Here is a 19,334-nt window from a genome sequence, read left to right on the forward strand (position 1 = left end):
AGATGACTAAAATTAATTGGTTTAATATTAATTAATACAACATAATACAAAAAAACTTACTTCATGAACTTCTTCCTATCGAGAGATTTCTGTGTTGCAGCTGAAAGAGCCACTCGTGGACTTTTCATTTTATCCTTTAAAACACAAAAGTAATGTAAAACTATTGGCAGCAATATTATAATATAATACAGGATGACCTCAAATTGCCTGGAAAAGTTTCTCTTTATTAACATTTTTACCTTTAATTTAGTATGCTAACTGAAGCAGTCTGATTCTAAGAATTAAATAATTAAAATTATTTTTCCCAATGAAATAATGTAAATTTTGCTTGTTTTCCTTTTGCCAACAACACTAAGATCATTCATTCAAACCACAAGCCACCAACACTCTGATATATTTCAAATTAATTTCAAGCCTATTTTCTAACTGATTTCAAAAGAGGGAAAATCCACACAATGGTTTCAAGGAAATTCAATCAGGAGCAACTGATAGTTTTTTATAAGCCATACAAGCAAAACATTCAAAGCTTCAACTCCAAAATCCAATCACAAAACAATATGTAATTCTTTCATTATGTAATTCTTTTAAATCTGTCTAGATTTAAATGTTGCTAATAATCTCAGGAATTACCTGTGCTTAAGAATTGTCGGAAGGGTGCTGAAGTCAATAAAAAATGACATTTAGTATCAATTACCCCTAAACCCAGAAGAACCCCATTCATTAGAAAATCATATAACATACCATTTGCCTGAGCATTTTCTCTTTGCGAACTTCTCGATCATGATGTAGAATAGACATTCTTTCAGCTGCATCCATTACAAAGAATATGTCATGAATGCCATACAGGGCAGCTCGCAACTAGGTTCAAAAGAAGAAAATATCGTATGCATTTAAAAGATAAGGGTAGAGTTCAGTAATATTATATATACTATGCACACTTCTTTTATGTATAAAAAAAGGTTATAGTAGTTTTCGTTGAAACCTATTTTCATTGATTAAATGAAGACAGAGAAAGGTAACATTTCTGTTTCATAAAAGCCTTAAGGATATGTACGTTTACCTGAGCTAACACTCTTTCCTGCAGTGAAGCATCTTGTGCTGAAACAACGCCTCTCTTTAATGGTGCTTCTGACTGAAAACTTCTCATGAATTCCATAGTATCCTGAAAAAAGAAATGCTCCTTCAAAAACATTTTTCTAGAAAGATTGATGATTACTGGAGTTTCCTTTTTTCTTTTTCCAAAAAATCCAAAATTACAGTTGTCCCTTGGTATCCATAGGGGATTGGTTCCAGGAACCCCACAGATACCAAAATCCAAGAATACTTAAGTCCATTATACAAAATGGTGCAGTATTTGCATACAATCTATGCACATCCTCCTGTATACTTTAAATCATCTTTAGATTACTTATAATACCTAATATAATGTAAATGCTATGTAAATAGTTGTTATACTGTATTGTTTAGGGAATAATGACAAGAAAAAAAATCTGTACATGTTCAGTACAGATGCAACCATCATTTTTTTTAATATTTTCAATCCGTTGTTGGCTGAATTCATGGATGCAGAATCCAGATGTGGGATCCACAAATACTGTGAGCCAAGTGTACTAAGAACATAAATAAAACTATTACTTATTTGAAGTCAAACAGCATTCACTTTGAAATGAGACAAAAATACACAAACTGGTGGGTGTGGTGGCTCATGCCTATAATCCTAGCACTTCAGGAGGCTGAGATGAGAAGATCACTTGAGGCCAGGAGTTTGAGACCAGCCTGAGCAACATAGCGAGACTTTGTCTCTACAAAAAATAGAAAAATTAGCCAAGCATAGTGGCACATGCCTGTAGTCCCAGCTACTAGGTAGGCAAAGGCAGGAGGATCACTGGAGCCCAGGAGTTTGAGGTTGCAGTGAGCTACAATGATGCTATTGCACTCTAGCCCTGGCAACAAAGGGAGACCCTGTCTCAAAAAAAAAAAAAAGGCACAAACTACTTCATTTACATAACATTTATAAAATTATCTGAGTAAGATTAATCATTAGATTTCTAAAAATATACAGTGACTAAAAAATGTTTGATCTCCCTAAGTTCTGAACTAATCTGTCAGCTGTCACAAGACTAATATAAATTATAAGTGAAATACAAAAAATGTACAACAATCTTACTTTTACAGTCTGTCGAAGTTGCTTCAGCTTATCTGTCTGCATAAGCCTACGAGTAAGAAATCCTTTTGCTACTGCAGTTATTTTGTTAAATTTTGCTTGTACTTCTGGACCAAAAATCTAGGAGAAATAAGATAGACACAATGTTTATTGATGCTCAATTGTACAACCTAAGATGCTGTAGCTCTTAAAAAAAGACAGATAAATAAGACAGATGGACATACATCATTAAGTTTGCTCACCTGAGACCATCTAGTTTTGGCCCTTCCAAAAGGCCTTGTTACTGAGAGTTTGGTCAAGCCACTAGTTGATGACCCCCAGAGGTAGAATGGTGCTTCATTCGAAGAACCAAAACTATGTTGTAGAGCAGAATTTGTGAAACCTAGAGAAATACACATATAGTATTATACTTGATGTCGTACAATCAGAATATGAAGAACATCCAATTAAACATCGTGACACTCATTAAGAATAACAACTGCCTCTGAAACTGATCCACACGCAGACTTAAATATTTATGGACTTTAAGCTTATGCACCAGATGGATCTTTTCAACACAAACGCATCTTAGGATAATTGAAGATGTGAAGATAAGCTCTTACAGGGATTGGGGAATTAGGCGTAACTCAAGATCACTTGGGAGATAGCAAACTATGTTTTCACTTGAAGTATATCACCTGCTGCATGAATGATCACAAACTGGGCTCTGAGCTGAATTTCCTGATATTTTCCTCACTAAGGCAGTCTTTTCTCGAGAACACCTGCTCATTAGGTCTTTGATCTGCTATCATGTCGTTTTTCATTGGTTACTAAGCAGCTGGCAAACAGCTGTGGGTTGGACATGGAATTACTTGAAGAAAGGAGCTACGATTTTAAAGTGTGCCAGATAAAATATCTTACTGTAGGATAATTTTTTCAAATGGAAAAAGATTTTTAAATATTTACCAGAACTATTTGAATTTGAAGTATGGAGTGAGTCCACTTGAGACAGCATTGTTTCTAGCAAACCAGAGTCACTTATTTTTTTCCATTCTAACTCTACCACATTGTTAATGTCCGATTCAGAGGCTTCTGCTGTAATTGCCTTCTTCTCTTTTAATATTTTCTCCTGTTCTTCTATTTCCTGTAGATTAACAGTTTATTATAACATGGTAGATCTTTTAATTATATCCCCAAATAGTATCATTTTAGGCTTAGCCAAAAGAACATGTAAGTATCCATAAATTATTATTTAAGTTTTCCTCCCTCAAATAAAATTATGAAAATGTATTTGATTTTAAAATGTGATACAATTATTCACACCTTATGGGTGCGGTGCCCACTGTCTGGGGCATGGGCATGCTTGTAGCTCTGACTTGGGTGGTGCAAAGGCAATGTATGTAATCTAAATGTTTGTACCCCTGTAATATTCTGAAATTCAAAAAAAATGTGATGCATTAACTATAATAATCTTATAACAAGTGTCCTTATGATATACCTCTTGCAGAATGTGTACTTCAGCATCTATCTATAAAGTACCTCTTAAAAATATTACATGTTTTGAATCAAGGATTCAATAAGGTATCCTTTTGATAAATTATACGGTTACTTTTAGGTAAGGATCTAAACGTTAAACTTTGCATTTTGACAATAAAAATGCTACCCATGTATCAAAATCAGTGACTCCCTTGGATTAAGATACATGGGGAAAAAATTGTAAGTATTCTATACATTACTAAAATTCATACTTATCCTCAGATAAATTTCACTTAACCAACCCAGTCTTCCCATGTATTTTAATTCCTCACCTTTTGCAGTCTTTCCTGTTCCCTTTCTTGCTCAGCTATGAGTAGTGATAACTGCTGGGCATGCTGTTCTTCTAGCCTCTTCCGCATTTCTTCAAAAGCAAACATCTTGCTTTTTAGTATCTCCTCGTTTTCTGAAAAGAAACACATCCCCTCAAATTTAGAAGGCTCACTACAAGTCTAATATCTGCTACCTTATACCATCAGTTTAAATTATGCTTCTGACAAGAGAACACAATCTGACATTACACTATCAAGATACAGCCGGGTCTACACTTTGAACCACATTCTCATTTGCCACTTCTCTTATTTCATGCTACCCAATAAAGCCTTGTGTCTCATCACCTTTACCCACTCCGTCAACAGAGCCCATCGTGATCTGAACTGAAGATTCTCCGGACCCTCACTATAAGATGTGGTCCTCAACTGCATCTTACCACTACTTATTTTTTTGACTCTTGTTCTTCTCTAGGATCTCTGGTATTGTAGCTTGTAGTTTTGCTCTGTTTTGATTTTTAAGGTAAATATTTCTTTGATGGTATAAAGATTTCTCAGTTTGAGGTTCCAGAAAAGACTGAACATTAAAATTCCAGATATTTTAGTTACTAACTAAAAAATATAAATCATTATCACTATGCAAGCTTACTGAATAGAAAGTGGTAAGACATATCAAAATGTTGGAATACCAAGTATTATGTAGATGTAGCAAGTGTGTATTCATGGATCCATTATAACTCAACTAAATTCAAAGAATCAAAATACACAATGATTTTCACTGAAGATAAGTTTATTATGTACTATTGTGCTACTACTGTAGTCTTCCCATAATTTGTTCCTAAATACATTTTATTCAGCGACAATTTGTACTTGTTTATGTGTAGTTTTTCACAGTCAAGGGGAGCTGGAAAAGCAGAGTAGAATTATAACCTTCAGCAAGAAAGGAAAAAGCCCCTCACCTCAACCACTCAGTGGACAGCAGGAGTCCATTTAGCTCTATCTTAAAAACTTGCACTGAGCTGTGGGCAGCTCTCAGCACGCTGCACTGCCTCCCCTCCCCACTGTGGCAGCTACCTGGCTGCCTCCATGATTGGCCTCATCTTGCATTATTAAAGCACTTATTAAGGCACTGCCAGAATTGCCACTCAGTTGGTTTTGTGTACTTTTGATATTCACTGAGGCGGCCTCTAGCCTTGCTATGTTGTCTATACTTCAGTGGTCCACAACCGTTTTGGCACCAGGGACCGTTTTCATGGAAGACAATTTTTCCACGGACCCGGCGGGGGTGAGGGGAAATGGTTTCAGGATGATTCAAGCACATTACATTTACTGTGAAGTTTATTTCTATTATTACATTGTTATATATAATGAAATAATTACATAACTCACCATAGGTTGGAGACCCCTGGTCTACTTGGAGGATCCAAGTTGGCTCCCCAAGTACCAACTGCTGTTTTCATTAGAACTTTCATAAAGTTGCACAGGTTTTAAGTAGTCTGCCCCAACCCTGTATTTCCCATAAGCCCTAAGAACTTAATTTACTTGATTTATATGTCTTCCATATCAGTAATGAAGAATTATGAACCATGACAGCAAAGGAGTGATGAAGAAGAAAAACATGCTTTAACAAATTGTTGTTAATGTAACACTGGATGCAATAGAAACCTGAAAAAATAATTTTTATTAATAAAGAACCATTCTTGAAACACTACTCAGAGCTTTATTTGTGATACTTTTCTCTAATAATTTGATGCTAAAGTGTTTACTGAGGAGCCAACTACATGAAGATCTCATTATAGATGAACGAACTGACAAAAATATTAGAAACCATAGTCCAAAAGAAAGACCTCATAGCAATACACTGGATTAAAACTATATATGATGTTTCACATAAGAACTGTTCCTTCAATCATTAATAATATTCTCAATAATATCAAGTAGACTATGAAAGCTTCATCATTTAAATAAGAAAATCCTTTAAGAAACACTATCAAATGGCAATAAACTGTAGCTATAAAAATTATATGCTTTCTAACAAGATAAATGAAGTGGCTGTATGAACAGATAAAGCAATTTTTTTTTCAAAATGTCAATGAAAAGTATTAAAATAAAGGTGCCATCTGCATAGCAAGTATCAAACACTTCAAAGTTTCCTTACCTTTGGAACTAGTTTCTGACATTTTATTCTTATTAATGAAGACAGATCCCTTAGGGTAGCTTTTTTCTGGCAAATGTTGCCTTTCCTGTTCAGCTATTCCAGTTGTTAAGACATAAGGGCAGTTTCCTTTTTGCAAACTATCAATATCTAAATCAAGTCTCCGTTTCACTTTCTCAAAACTGTTATCCAAAAATTGTTCATTTCCACAGAACACTATAGGTGTGTCTATCTGCTGTCTGGTATTCTGGTTTTGCATCAATAAAGGAGATGGGTTTTTTACATCATAAGATTTATTCAATTCCATTTGTAAATTGCAGTTTTTCTCTAACATACTGGCTGACTTGAGTCCACTCAGAGTTCCAAAGTTCTGACTTGCTACACACTGATTGGTGGCATATGGTTCATGCAATTTTGGCATGGCAATACAAGTGCTATTCATTTTGTACGCTCCTCTCTCATCAGATGTTAACTGACCTTCCGCAGTGGCAAGTCCATGAATAACTTTATTTTCTAATTGATTTCCTGTTGATTTACCTAAAACCATATCCTCAACGACTTCGGATGTATTTTTGCTGACATATACCTTGCTTGAACAAACTCCTGCTAAATTAATTGGTAACTTTGGCACAGTTTCGGCTACATTTGTTTTTTCATCAGTATCTTGAACAATTAAGTCCACTGCCTGTTCTTTTCCTTTGGGGCTTAATTCACAGGCATTTATTGGGTTATTTATAAGTATATGACATTCTGATGATGGCCTGGAACGCCTTCGATGCATTTTAGGACTCACACTTGGCTCTGGAGTAGGTAATTTGGCATATGAACTTGCAAGACTTTTGATAGCATTATTTTCAGTAACAAAAGTGGGAATAACTTTAAAATCAGAATCTAGAACAGTGGGATGGCCAGTTTGTATAGGTATGTCCACTTTAGAAAAGCTAGCTAAAACTGGCATGTTCATGCTGCTTGCTTGAATTGAAGCACCTTGGAGAAGAACATTTGATTTATTAAGGCTTGGTTTGTCGGGAATAACTGAGACACAGTGTTTGCTTATCAACTGGGCCTTCTCCTTTACACTGTTGATCACTTTGACAGCATCATTTTCTTTGTCTGAATGACTCTCATTAACACTCCTCTTTGCACTACTTCTCAGACTGCGTCTAGATTGTTCTCTTTCTATATATTCCTTTGACTTTTTCATCAGATTCTGAAGGCTCATTACATAGGGATCCAGGGTGACTTCTGCCAAAAGTGATGGATCCTGTTCTTCATTTGTTGACAAGACACTATCAGAAATAGGAGTCTCTTGTAGGGTTGCTGAGGAGATCTTTGGAAAAGCTTCATTTTCTTCATGACTAATATCTGAACTATCACATTGCTTCAGAGAATTAAATCCTTCTGAATCTCTGGCTAAGTCTATCTCATTAGTTTTACATTGATCTTCATTCTCCAATGGCAAAATTCCAGCTATCTTTTCAAGCTTTACTAAAGCAGAGTGTTCAGTAGGGCTTGGAAAGCTGTTTGGAAATGTAGCAGGAACATTCAAGTTTCTGACATCTGAATTAGAGTAAACTGTTTCAGTCTCCCACTGATCAAAATCACTGGTATTAGGTGCTTTTCTAACCTGAAAAAGGAAATTTAAAAATTAATATTTCCTCACTGCACAAAAGCCTTTAATTTCACTGTTTTCTATAATAAAACTAAAATTGAAGATTCAGAGTTCTGACATTTGAAAACATAAACAAAAACTAAGATGACTGGTTTCTAAGGTAAACTGTCATATAGGACTCAAATTACTATAAAAAATCTATTGGTCATTAGAGCCTATTTATTAAAAGAAAAAAGGAAATCATCTAATCTGATAAAAATATGGGCATAAATGTATATGTGAATGTATACGCACATATTCATATATACATGCGCAATTTAATCTCAGAATAGAGGCATTTTCCTTAACTTTCTCTGGTCATATGTTATTAACATCACTAGTTATTCCTCCTAGGATAGCTATCGTCTAAGGATAATAATGTATGTAATAAATAGCAAGTAATTAAATGTCTTACGCAAATGATCCCTCTCTAACAAAGACTAACTTGTCCAGGAACTGATTAAGCAAAAATAATTCAGTAATAAGACTCCTGTCTCCTACATGCTTACTCCCCATAAAATGAGGCAAATCTATTGTAAATAAAAGCTCAGCCATGTACCTTAAATTACTTAGAAATAAGAAATAGTTCAACTTAATTCATTAAAACAAAATTCAATTAGATTAACCGACTGTGAGTTAAAATAGCAAACTGTCTACATTTTGGACCAGCATAATAGGCAAAAATTTGATACATTAAGATGAGAACAACTGTATACACACGAGATCCAATAGAAAAAATAAAATACATTTAAAAATACATGTTAAAATAAATACACTTTGTATCTAAATAATCCAACTTTGCAAAAGAATAAAAAGAAAACTAGGATGGTTTCTAAAGAGTATACAAGAATATATTAAACTGGCAGAAATCATTAGACTCCAAAATACTGAATATTAAAATATTTGGAGGTTGTTTTGTGTTTGTTTTTTTCCTAGACCATATGGCTTGCCAATTTTACCTTACAAATCCCAAGACATGTAATGGTTTCCAGGTACTATGCAATAAACAGTACAAGAGGGCATACTTAGTCACAACCTCAGGACCAAAATAAACCAAAAGAGATGCAGATTCACAAATCTATGAACATGTTCATAGGTTTAAGAAAATTAGATTATTTCCTTATATGAAATATTTCACATTTCACATTTGTGATATTTAGCAGCTATGTTTTTATACACCACTAAAATGAGCCTTTGGTTAGACGAGTTAAATAACAACAAAAAAATCTACATAGAATCATAGGTTTTACAGGTGAAGCAGACCTTAGAAATCTGTTTATATAAAATTTCTCTAACTGAATAATTCATTACAGTTCAACATTACGTATGCTTTTTTAAACAGAAAACTTTTTAACTCAACAGTAATTTTGTTATTAGTATATTTTCTCTTCCTTCAATGGACCAAGAATGATATGCCATTTTTGTTTCAGTAACAGGAAATATCTAGTAAGTCAAAAACCCACCTCTTGTTGTTAAATTAGCCCTACACATTATATTTTTTTAACTTATTGACAGTAATTATAATCTGCAAATTAAAATCTAATACTCATACTATACGCTAACCACAGAGAATGCAGGTACCGGTGGTAGAAATATCCTAAGGTTCATTATACATACGTTTGTTATCAGGTATGAATTATACAGACAAACCACAAACCCCTAAGATTATGAAAAAACAAAAAGATGAAGACAGCAAAACAGTGCTATATATGACAGAAATTATTTTTCAACATAATTCATTTATTTTTCTTTTTAGTATAAAATGATCCACACCTTAAAACAAATTTTCTATACAAATTTAAATTAATCAAAATAAAAATAATTACAAAAAGGTGGATGTGTTGTTTAAATAGTTTTAACTCAGTTCTAGGATGCATCTAGGCAATTCTATTTATCAAATCCAAATTGCATTTTGTATATCCAAGAGTAGAATTTTAACCAAAAAAAATTGGGGGCAGTTATTTACTTTAGCAGAGAATGAGAATAAGGTCATGTAGTCTGATTAGTTTAGGAGTAAAGGACAATGACCAATTCTATCATTCTGTCACTAAGAATTCAATGTTTTTAGAGTCATAAGATGCAGACAATAAGCAATTATACTCGGTGTGTGGCTCCATTGTCTAAGTATCCTCTGATTCAAGTACTGGGCATCACTAACAAGCAAGTGAATTCTCTCTGGAGTAACTGAAACGGAATATCACGAATTATGAAGCTTCTCAAACATAACAGTAAAGTATATTGATAATTAGCTAAGTACAAATATATTTCTGAAAAATTATCACCAATGCTTACCTTATGATTTCTTAATTATAACCTAAAAGAGTTTAAATTACACACCTGAACATTTTCAAGAATCTCCTGGACACGAGTCAGTAAAGATTTCTTCCTATTAACCTGCTTCCTTGCTTCTACATCAAGTGCTTTCTGCTTTTCCTGTTGCATTTCCTTTCTTTGCTCAATGTTAAGCTGGAAAACATCATAAAAAGGTGATTATTTCTCAATGATAAAAATATCATACAATCAGAAAACATATTTGAAGAGAATGATTAAAAACATGTTTAAGAGGCAAAACTAATGTATAGTGAAAGAAATCTGAACAGTGGTTGGGGGTATTGAGTGGCATGGAATATGCAAGATCTTTCTGTGGTAATGAAAACATTCTGTGTGGGTGTGATTTATACAGGTGTATGCCATCTATCAAAATTTATGGAACTTTAACACTTAAGATCTGTGCATTTTACTGATGTAAATTATTGTCAATTGAAAAAAGTTAAAAGAAAAAATTTTGATCATTTATTAAATGCTCTAAATTAACAGAAATAAAATTAGCCCTTTTATTGGCCATCGCTGAGCTTTGCATTACTTCACTTAAATATTATTTTACTTTCAATATCTTACTTCACTGGGTCAGTTAGATTCTCTAATTTTTAATATTCTAATCAGTGCACATTTTACCTCTTTGCTGCCTCAAGAAAATGTCCAAAGGTTTAATGATAAAAGAAACAGATAATGTTTTATTTGCCTACAAAATCAGAACACATTTTTTACTCCACCTCATCATATCCTCCAATAAAAATAGAATGGACCTAAAATATTGAAGGCTTCTAACTATTATAGCTTTTTACAGTGGATGTAAATCTTAATGAAGTCCTGGGAAGTTTAGTGATTGTGTTAAGAGTCAAGACTTATTTTATACTTATGCAAATGAAAAAAAGTCATATAAAAAATTATTCCAAAGTTGTAATATTCATCTATCAAACACAACCACACAAATGTGAATTAAGTCGATAAACATCAGATTTTGCTTATAAATAAGTAACTGATGGAGTCATAGACCCTACATAACAAGCCTCAGACATTTGGTCCATATTAAATCAAGCAATATGTCATCAAATAGCTGATAAAATTGTTGTTATAAAATGTTTTTCTATTTGCTTGATACCAAAGAATCATTACACAGTTTGCTCATCAAAAAGGGGGAATGGCCGGGCGTGGTGGCTCACTCCTGTAATCCTAGCACTCTGGGAGGCCGAGGCGGGCGGATTGTTTGAGCTCAGGAGTTCAAGACCAGCCTGAGCAAGAGCGAGACCCCGTCTCTACCAAAAATAGAAAGAAATTAATTGGACAGCTAAAAATACATAGAAAGAATTAGCCCGGCATGGTGGCGCATGCCTGTAGTCCCAGCTACTCGGGAGGCTGAGGCAGTAGGATTGCTTGAGCCCAGGAGTTTGAGGTTGCTGTGAGCTAGGCTGACGCCACGGCACTCTAGCCCAGGCAACAAAGTGAGACTCTGTCTCAAACAAAAAAAAAAAAAAGAGGGGGAATGTATATTTTAAAAGAGATATCCAGCAGTCACCATTGTAAGCAAGTGTTCAAACTAAATATCACTAATAGGGGGACAACAAAACATGATGTAACTTCTGATTTAATTTAATATGAAGTACATATTTATTTAATATGGCATCATCTCAAAAGAATTCTTGCCAGAAATTTTTAACCTGATTCTAAGCAAACTTTAGACTTAAATTCCAGGTTAAAGAAACGACAAGGACTAAAAGAAGAAATTAAATATCACCATGAGGAAACAATTAGACAAATCCAAAATGTAAGGTATTCAACAAGACAATTTGTCTGGTCTCTTTAAAAACCCAATATCATAAAAAAATTTTTTTTTAAAGAGGCAGAGGCACTGTTCTACGTTAAAAGAGATTAAAGAAACATAACGAACAAACGTTATTTGTGAATTTTGACTGGATCCAGATTAGGGAAAAAAAAGCTATAAAAGACATTTTGAGGCCGGGTGTGGTGGCTCACGCTTGTAATCCTAGCACTCTGGGAGGACGAGGCAGGTGGATCGTTTGAACTCAGGAGTTCGAGACCAGCCTGAGCAAGAGCAAGACCCCGTCTCTACCAAAAATAGAAAGAAATTAATCGGATAGCTAAAAATATATAGAAAAAAATTAGCCGGGCATGGTGGCATGTGCCTGTAGTCCCAGCTACTCGGGAGGCTGAGGCAGGAGGATCGCTGGAGCCCAGGAGTTTGAGGTTGCTGTGAGCTATGATGACGCCATGGCACTCTAGCCCGGGCAAGACAGTGAGACTCTGTCTCAAAAAAAAAAAAAAAAAAAAGACATTTTGAGCACAAATGTAAAAATGTGAATATGAATGGAACATTAGATGCTATTAAAAATTATTATTAATTGTCTTAAGGTATGATAATGGTATTGAGACTTTATATAGGAGAATGTATTTGTTTTTAGGAGACATATACCAAAATAGGAGAGAAGTGGCAGGTATTTGCATTTTCAAATGGCTAGGGAATTTTTAAGAATGCATGTATATTCATACATTCATACATACAAATACATAAAATCACAAACAGATAAAGCAAAGATGGCAAAAATGTTAAAAATTGTTAAATCTAAATGGTAAACCTATGGGTGGTCATTGTACCATCCTTTCAATTTTTCTATATGTTTGCAAATTTCATTACAAAAAGTTGGCAGAAAGTATCTTTTAACTCCTGTTATATAAAAAAAATTTTAAACTCATTTTTCCAATATTAATTTTCTGATTTAAAATAAAGTCATGTACATTTAAAAAATATTCAATCAGTATCAAAGGGTACATGATGAAGAAGAGTCTTCCCTACTATGCTCTATTCCCTTACCACTTCCCAGAAAAGGGATATACCATCCTTTTAAAAACCCAAATGGTTAACATATATTGAGTTTATGTTACCTCCTATGATCCAGGTAGTATTCTAAGCATTTTATACATATTAATTCATTTAATTCTCAAAACAGACTTATAAGGTAGGTACTATTTTTATCACCATTTCACAAATAAGGAAATGGATCACAAATTCACCCAGTAGTTAAGGAGCAAAGGAATGATTTGAACTCGGGCCAAAAGGCACCAGAGCCTGGACTTTCAACAGTTATTCTACACTGCCTCTGACAACAGGCTGCACACAGTGATCTTTCCATGCTTTCATATTTAGATCTACCTTACTCATTGTAATGACATGTGTAAGATTCTATAAAAGCCCACAGTTAAATGAATCCACTACTGATGGACATTTAGGTGGTTTATCAATCTTTTGCTATTTTAAACAATGATACTATAACCTTGTACATATTTCCTTGGGCACACATATCAGTATAATTGTAGGATGTTCCCAAAAACAAAACTGCTGAGTCAAAGGTTATGCACTTTAAAATTCTGATAAACACTACGAAACTGCTCACCAAAAAATGGAATCAAATGATTCTCTCAGCAAGAGTACATTAGAAGTACATTTTCTCCACAACCTAAGGAACATTAGGTCCTATCAGATCTTTGCCAATCTAGTAGGTAAAAAATAATAATTCATTGGTATTTCTCTAATTATGTTTCTTTTGGGATTTTTTTGGTTTGTTTTTTTAGAGATGGGGGTCTCATTTTATTGCCCAGGCTAGAGTGCAGTGGCTATTCATGGGCATGATCCCACTACTCTCCTTAGGTAACCTGGTGATTGGTACCCTGCTCCCAGGTCACCATATTGATGCTGAATTTAGTGCAGACACCCATTCACACTATAACGCACCATAGCTCACCATAGCACACTTTAGTCAGAACTCCTCGGCTCAAGCAATCCTCCCATCTCAGCCTCCCAAGTAGCCAGACTATAGGCATATGCCACCATGCCCAGCATTTCTCTAATTACGAAAAAGGGTTAGGCAGCTCTTCAAATGTTTATAAGCCTTTCTTTTGTTTTTCCATGAACTGCCTTAGTGGTTCACTACAGAAAAAAATTATTTAAAAACAAAGTTTACCAGTGGCGAAAGCACAGCCACTCCATGGAAGCGAATAAGTGAAATACTTTCAGACTGGGCAGGTAGAAAGCTCTCTGTGGATACTGATGCTTCTTGTATTCTGGCAAGACTTTTTTCACAGAACTTCTCATATTCCTCCATCTTCTCACAATCACACTACAAGAGAGAAAAATGTTATTTTTAATATGCTGAGAAAAACAGATCTTAATTATTTGGCAAATTTGTAGAGCAGGAGATAGTCTTAGCATTCACAATTCCTACAGCTGGCCTTCCCAGAACTCTCTCACTCATCAGGAGCTAATTCTTGAGTATACTAAATTACCTTAAGATCCTGGCAGTTAAGACTTGCTTCATATATTAATTATTTCTGAACATTTTTGTAGATAAATCAATCTTTAAATGAGACTATTTTAGAAGAACACTAAGAACTCAGCAAAACCTTACAGGAACAAAGCTCTGTACCACTTTACTAACTTCAGATTGCAAAATAGGATATATTTCCTTTAACAGGACTTATCTACACAATACAAGTACCTATACAGTATACATATCATACAAAAGTAGAAATGCTTTTGTAGCAAAAAAAAGGGGCTAGTTAAATAAAACAATATTTCCTTTTAAAAATTCTTTTTCTATTATGAAGTTCAAAGGCTATTACTTGCATATCTTTTTTTCTTTTAATTTAAGACACAGAGTCTCATTATGTTGCCCAGGCTAGCTTGCAGTGGCTATTCATTGGTGTAATCATAGCATAGTATAGCCTTGAACACCTGGGCTCAAGCGATCCTCCTGCCTCAGCTTGCGTATCTTAAGACTATGTTTTGACTCCATGGTGGGCCAGTCAGAGGTGAAAAGCAGAAAATCCATTGGCTATGGTATTAATTCTATTTTATTGTTGAAAATTGGAACCACCACCAAACTACTTAAATCAATCTGCCCAGTAATTTCACTATTTCTGGGAAATTTTAATGGTGGTTATGAAAATATAAGGTAACCAGGAAGGATTAGCCCCATATTCATTCATTCAATAGGTATTAAATATTTATTGTTTGCTTGTTTGCATAGCATTTTGTGTGACACTGTTTCCTTTAAATAAGTGAGGGAAAATAAAGAGAGACATCAGAATCATAACCAACAAAAGTAGGAACTGTGGACACAGAATACAATAATGTTCCTTTATGTGTTCATTTTAAAACAATTAACTAACAAAAAAAGAGAAGGCAGGGAAATTGAATTCATGATGTGGGCAAAGATGAAATAAGACAGAGTATGATACTATACTAGACCTCAAAGTACTTAAAAATTCAGTACACTAAAGTGTCAGGGACAAATTATAGTGCAATTAGAAATGAAAAAAGCATATTCAAAATTATGATTAAATTATGAAAAAAATAAAATGTGTTGCTACTTTTGGCCAACTGGTAGTTTTATCAATAACAAAAACTTCTTTCTACCATTCCATCAATTATTTCTATATTCAATTTATGCAAAGTGAGTTTAGATTCAAAGAAATGGTTCTCTACAGCATGAACAAGATTTTGCAAGCTTATATTCATTTAAAAAAGCATAAGTAAAAACAACAAAACACCTTACTGCATAACAATTTTTTAGTCTAGGTTTCAACCCACATTATATTGTAACAACCAAAATATGCAGTAGCTAAGATGTAAAAGAAATTCAAATGAACCTATTTCTGCTAAAATACTTAAAAGCACTTTTGTGAAACAACTCATGCATCCAGCATTGCAGGGAATATAAATAGATTATTCAAACAAATAAAGTAATATACTTTAAATATGCAAGCAAAACATAAAATTCAATTTTAAAGGTCTAGAAAATTTAAGGCAATAGTTTCATTTTTCTTTCAATAACATCATAGAGTTATGCCTCACTGTTTCAGAAAGTTATTCACATACCTTAAATACTACATATATGTCCTACGTATTGCAGATATACAATAATTTATTATTATTACAGCATAATTTACAGCATATGACAATGTATTAACCATTCAAATACAAGTGCTAATATGGAGATAAGGGAAATTACCAAATGATCCTGGAGCATGATTGGATCTTACTTATTCTGCAGTCTCAGCTTGGATGTCCCCTCCTAAGAGAGGCCCTCCCTGATTACCCCATCTAAATTGGCCCTGCCTCAGTCACTCTCACATTACCCTGCTGTTTCCCAATTTTCAGAGCACTTACCACTATCTGAAATTATCTTGTTTATTTCCTTGATTTTTGTCTGTCTTCCTCCACCAAAATGTAAGCTCCATAAGCACAGGTACCTTTTCAGTCTTGCTCACTGAATCCCCATTACACAGAACAGTGTCAGCACACAGTAGGCTCTTGATAAAAGTATTGAATAAATGAATTAGGGTAATTACTCAAACAATAATGTGAACTGGGAGAAAACAGAAGAAGGTGGACTATACACCAAAGAAGCTAGCAAGGAAAATGGAATTGAGTAGTTTCATGGATGAACCTATTCCCAGAGAAACTGGTACCTCTAAACTGCAAAGGCAACTATTTAAAAAGTGAGCAGTCCATATCCCATGATTAAGCAAGAGGGCATTATGTTTCTCACACCACAATTACCACTGTCAACAAGGTTTTATTTTAAGGAAGCCTTGACTACAAATCTACTGTCCCATACTTTACCATCAGGCATTACTGGTCCACTTCCATTAATAATTTGTCAGCTGCAGCAGGTTCAGACATGCCTTGTCTTCTCCCTTTATACCATAGAGTGCTACTGACCCTTTTCCAAATGAGCCTCTTTGCAAACTCCCAGACTCACGGTCCTATCTGCTCCTTACCAATGCTCTGCCAGAAATGTCACTAAAGAGAATGGTAAAAGTAACACAAAACAGATCTCGCCTTGTTTTCAGATCCTAGCTGGTTGTTTAACGATCAGTTCCCCCAAAGATGCAAACTTCTTGGAGAGGCAGTAAAGGGGGAGATTTGTTATTCAAACACATACTAGCTGCACGTTCTTGGCAAGCCAATTACCATCCCTAGGCCTCAGTTTCCCTTCTCTGTAAAATAGGGATAATCAGAGTATCTGTCTCGACGGGATTTTGAAAGAATTCAATGAGCTAATGCATGAATGGCCATTAGCATACTGCAGGACACGCAGAACGCGTCAATAAATGGGAGTTGTTTTTCCTATGAAAAGGATAATGATGATGATGATGATTTTTAAACACTAGACTAGAACTCCTGGAGGGCAGAAACAGTGCTTGCTTGGTTCCCGGTAGGATTCGAATGTAGTTTAAAAACATGGAAAGGGGGACAACAGCGTCCTCATTTCGCTGTCTCCCAAGCCCTCCCCATCAAATCAATCTCTAGACGGCTGCCATTTGCCTAAACTGGGGAAGGAGAAGGGGACTGGAATCATAACTAGATAGTAGAAGCAAAGGGTGGGAACCACCTAGCAGCCTCAGGAGCAATCAAGATTTGCTTTATTATGCTCAAGCTTATGCCCCAGAGTGGCAAAGACGGAGTAAACAGAGCTCCTAGCAAGGGCCCCTGGTTGTGGTAACCGGCGCTCAGAAATGGCCAGTGCACACCCTGGGGACGTCTCCCTCTCCAGCGCCGTGGGAGGAAGAAGAAAAACGGCCCCGTTTTATCACCAGGAGGGGATTCTCCGGCTCTGGCCCGAGTTTTATTCACCAGGGATCCTCCAGCCTCACCCCAGGCGCCCCGCGCCACCTCCCCGGGTCCTCTGATAAGGCTCCATGCCAAAGGCCCAGCCGGTGGTGCTAGCATCTGAGCATCACCTCCGCGCCCGAAGCTCCCTGCCCCCGGGCTCCGCATCCCCGCCCCGGAGCCTTTCCAGAGGCTCGAGACCCCGGGGCCCAGCACAGGGACCGCCCTCAGCGCCTCAGGACGCCAATTCTGCCTCTCCAGGCTGCCTCTCAGTTCGTACCCGCTGAGGGTCGAGCCCCCTCCTCATGCACACACCTGATTTCCCACGGCTCCGTGAGATTTTCTCCCCTCGCCACGGGACTTGTCAGAAGGCAAAAGGCTCAATTGGTACCGACAGAAAGCAGCTCGATCCGCCGCCGCCTTCTCCTCCTCCTCCCCGCCATATTACGGGTCTTGGGCGGCAACGCGGGCTCCTGGCAACCGATGCCGCCACCGCCTCCCGAACTCCGCCTCTCAGGACCGGTACTTCCGGTGGTTGCTTCCTGGGCAGTTGGAACGGTTGGGCCTGCAGAAAACTACAATCTCCGAGGTGCATTGCGCACCTGTATCGGAAGGGGTAGTACTCACGGCGAGCACGCTGCGCGCCGGGAAACGTAGTCTTCACTGCAAGCTAGCGCCTCTTTTAGTTTTTTGTTTATTTGTCTGAAGCCCCGTAAAGTATTCCTTGAAGTTGCCATTTTTTGTTTATCTGTGTAGAGATAACGTCTTGCTGTGTGGTCGTTGGAAAACAGCTTTCACCAAAATTTTTTCTCTGTAGATAAAAAATTGCTGAATCTTAGATGCCAACTAGAAACCTTAAGACATCTATAACCTTTTGCAAATCAGTGGAAAAAGGTAACAGGGAAAGCCCTGAATCATATGCCAAAGTTTTCTGTCTAACATCTTACCGGCTTTCCAAAATATGATTTAGTGACCCCTGGCCATTCCCTAACTCAGCTTTACCTTCTATCTCTCTTAGGAACCTTCCTTCCGGTGCTTATTTTTGCATATGTAAAATGGAGGTTTTAAAAGTGCCTATCACAAGGGTAGTTATGCACAAATGAGATAATTCCTGGTACAGAAGCCTTTAGTAGGAGAAGTAGTAGCAGTGGAAAGGTCACAAGCCACTGGGGAAGCTTGATGTCAGTCCTGACCCTGCCATTAACTGCTGACTTCTGTGAAAAGAGGGAATCTTTGGAACCCCTTCCAGTTTTATAATCTGATTGTACCTCCTTTGCAAGTCTCTTTCATTCCCTCAGAATCTGAAAAATCCTTCTAAAGTCCATTGAAATCAGTCTCCTGAGATAATACCCCCTTACTAAGGCTGTTGTGAGAAAAATAGACATAGAAATGTTTGCTGGCACAGTACCTGGGACGTAGTAAGTGCTCTGTAGCTGTACTTGCTAACACTATTATTTCCCCCCACGAGCATGTGAGTCCCACAAGAGCAAGGACCCTTCAGGTCCTTTTCATTGCTGCGTCCTGGGCACCTGAACTGGTGATGGGCACACCTTAAATTGAATTAAATTAAATAAATAGTCTAAAAAATAAATAAATAGTCTAAGCATCCTGCC

At 36.2% G+C, this 19,334-nt stretch overlaps 1 protein-coding gene across 2 annotated transcripts in view; it reads right to left on the reverse strand.

Moving 5' to 3' along the window:
• Positions 1–18,180, reverse strand: part of CCP110 (centriolar coiled coil protein 110kDa) — a 22,925-nt gene extending 4,745 nt beyond the window's left edge. The window contains exons 1-11 of one of the 2 annotated variants that reach the window (XM_012647743.1): positions 18,037–18,180; positions 14,069–14,224; positions 10,089–10,217; positions 6,104–7,727; positions 3,952–4,082; positions 3,110–3,287; positions 2,407–2,546; positions 2,168–2,284; positions 1,061–1,162; positions 742–858; positions 61–134 (exon numbers count right to left, since the gene is read on the reverse strand). In XM_012647743.1, coding sequence (XP_012503197.1) covers positions 61–134; positions 742–858; positions 1,061–1,162; positions 2,168–2,284; positions 2,407–2,546; positions 3,110–3,287; positions 3,952–4,082; positions 6,104–7,727; positions 10,089–10,217; positions 14,069–14,209 — 2,753 coding nt within the window. In that variant the 5' untranslated portion in view covers positions 14,210–14,224; positions 18,037–18,180. Of the gene's footprint in view, positions 1–60; positions 135–741; positions 859–1,060; positions 1,163–2,167; positions 2,285–2,406; positions 2,547–3,109; positions 3,288–3,951; positions 4,083–6,103; positions 7,728–10,088; positions 10,218–14,068; positions 14,225–18,036 lie in introns of those variants that run through there. The other variant, XM_012647744.1, reaches the window with a different exon arrangement.
• Positions 18,181–19,334: the final 1,154 nt, after the last annotated feature.

This window comes from Propithecus coquereli, unplaced genomic scaffold (assembly GCF_000956105.1).
Source record: "Propithecus coquereli isolate 6110/MARCELLA unplaced genomic scaffold, Pcoq_1.0 Scaffold27, whole genome shotgun sequence".
Classification (NCBI taxonomy): domain Eukaryota; kingdom Metazoa; phylum Chordata; class Mammalia; order Primates; family Indriidae; genus Propithecus; species Propithecus coquereli.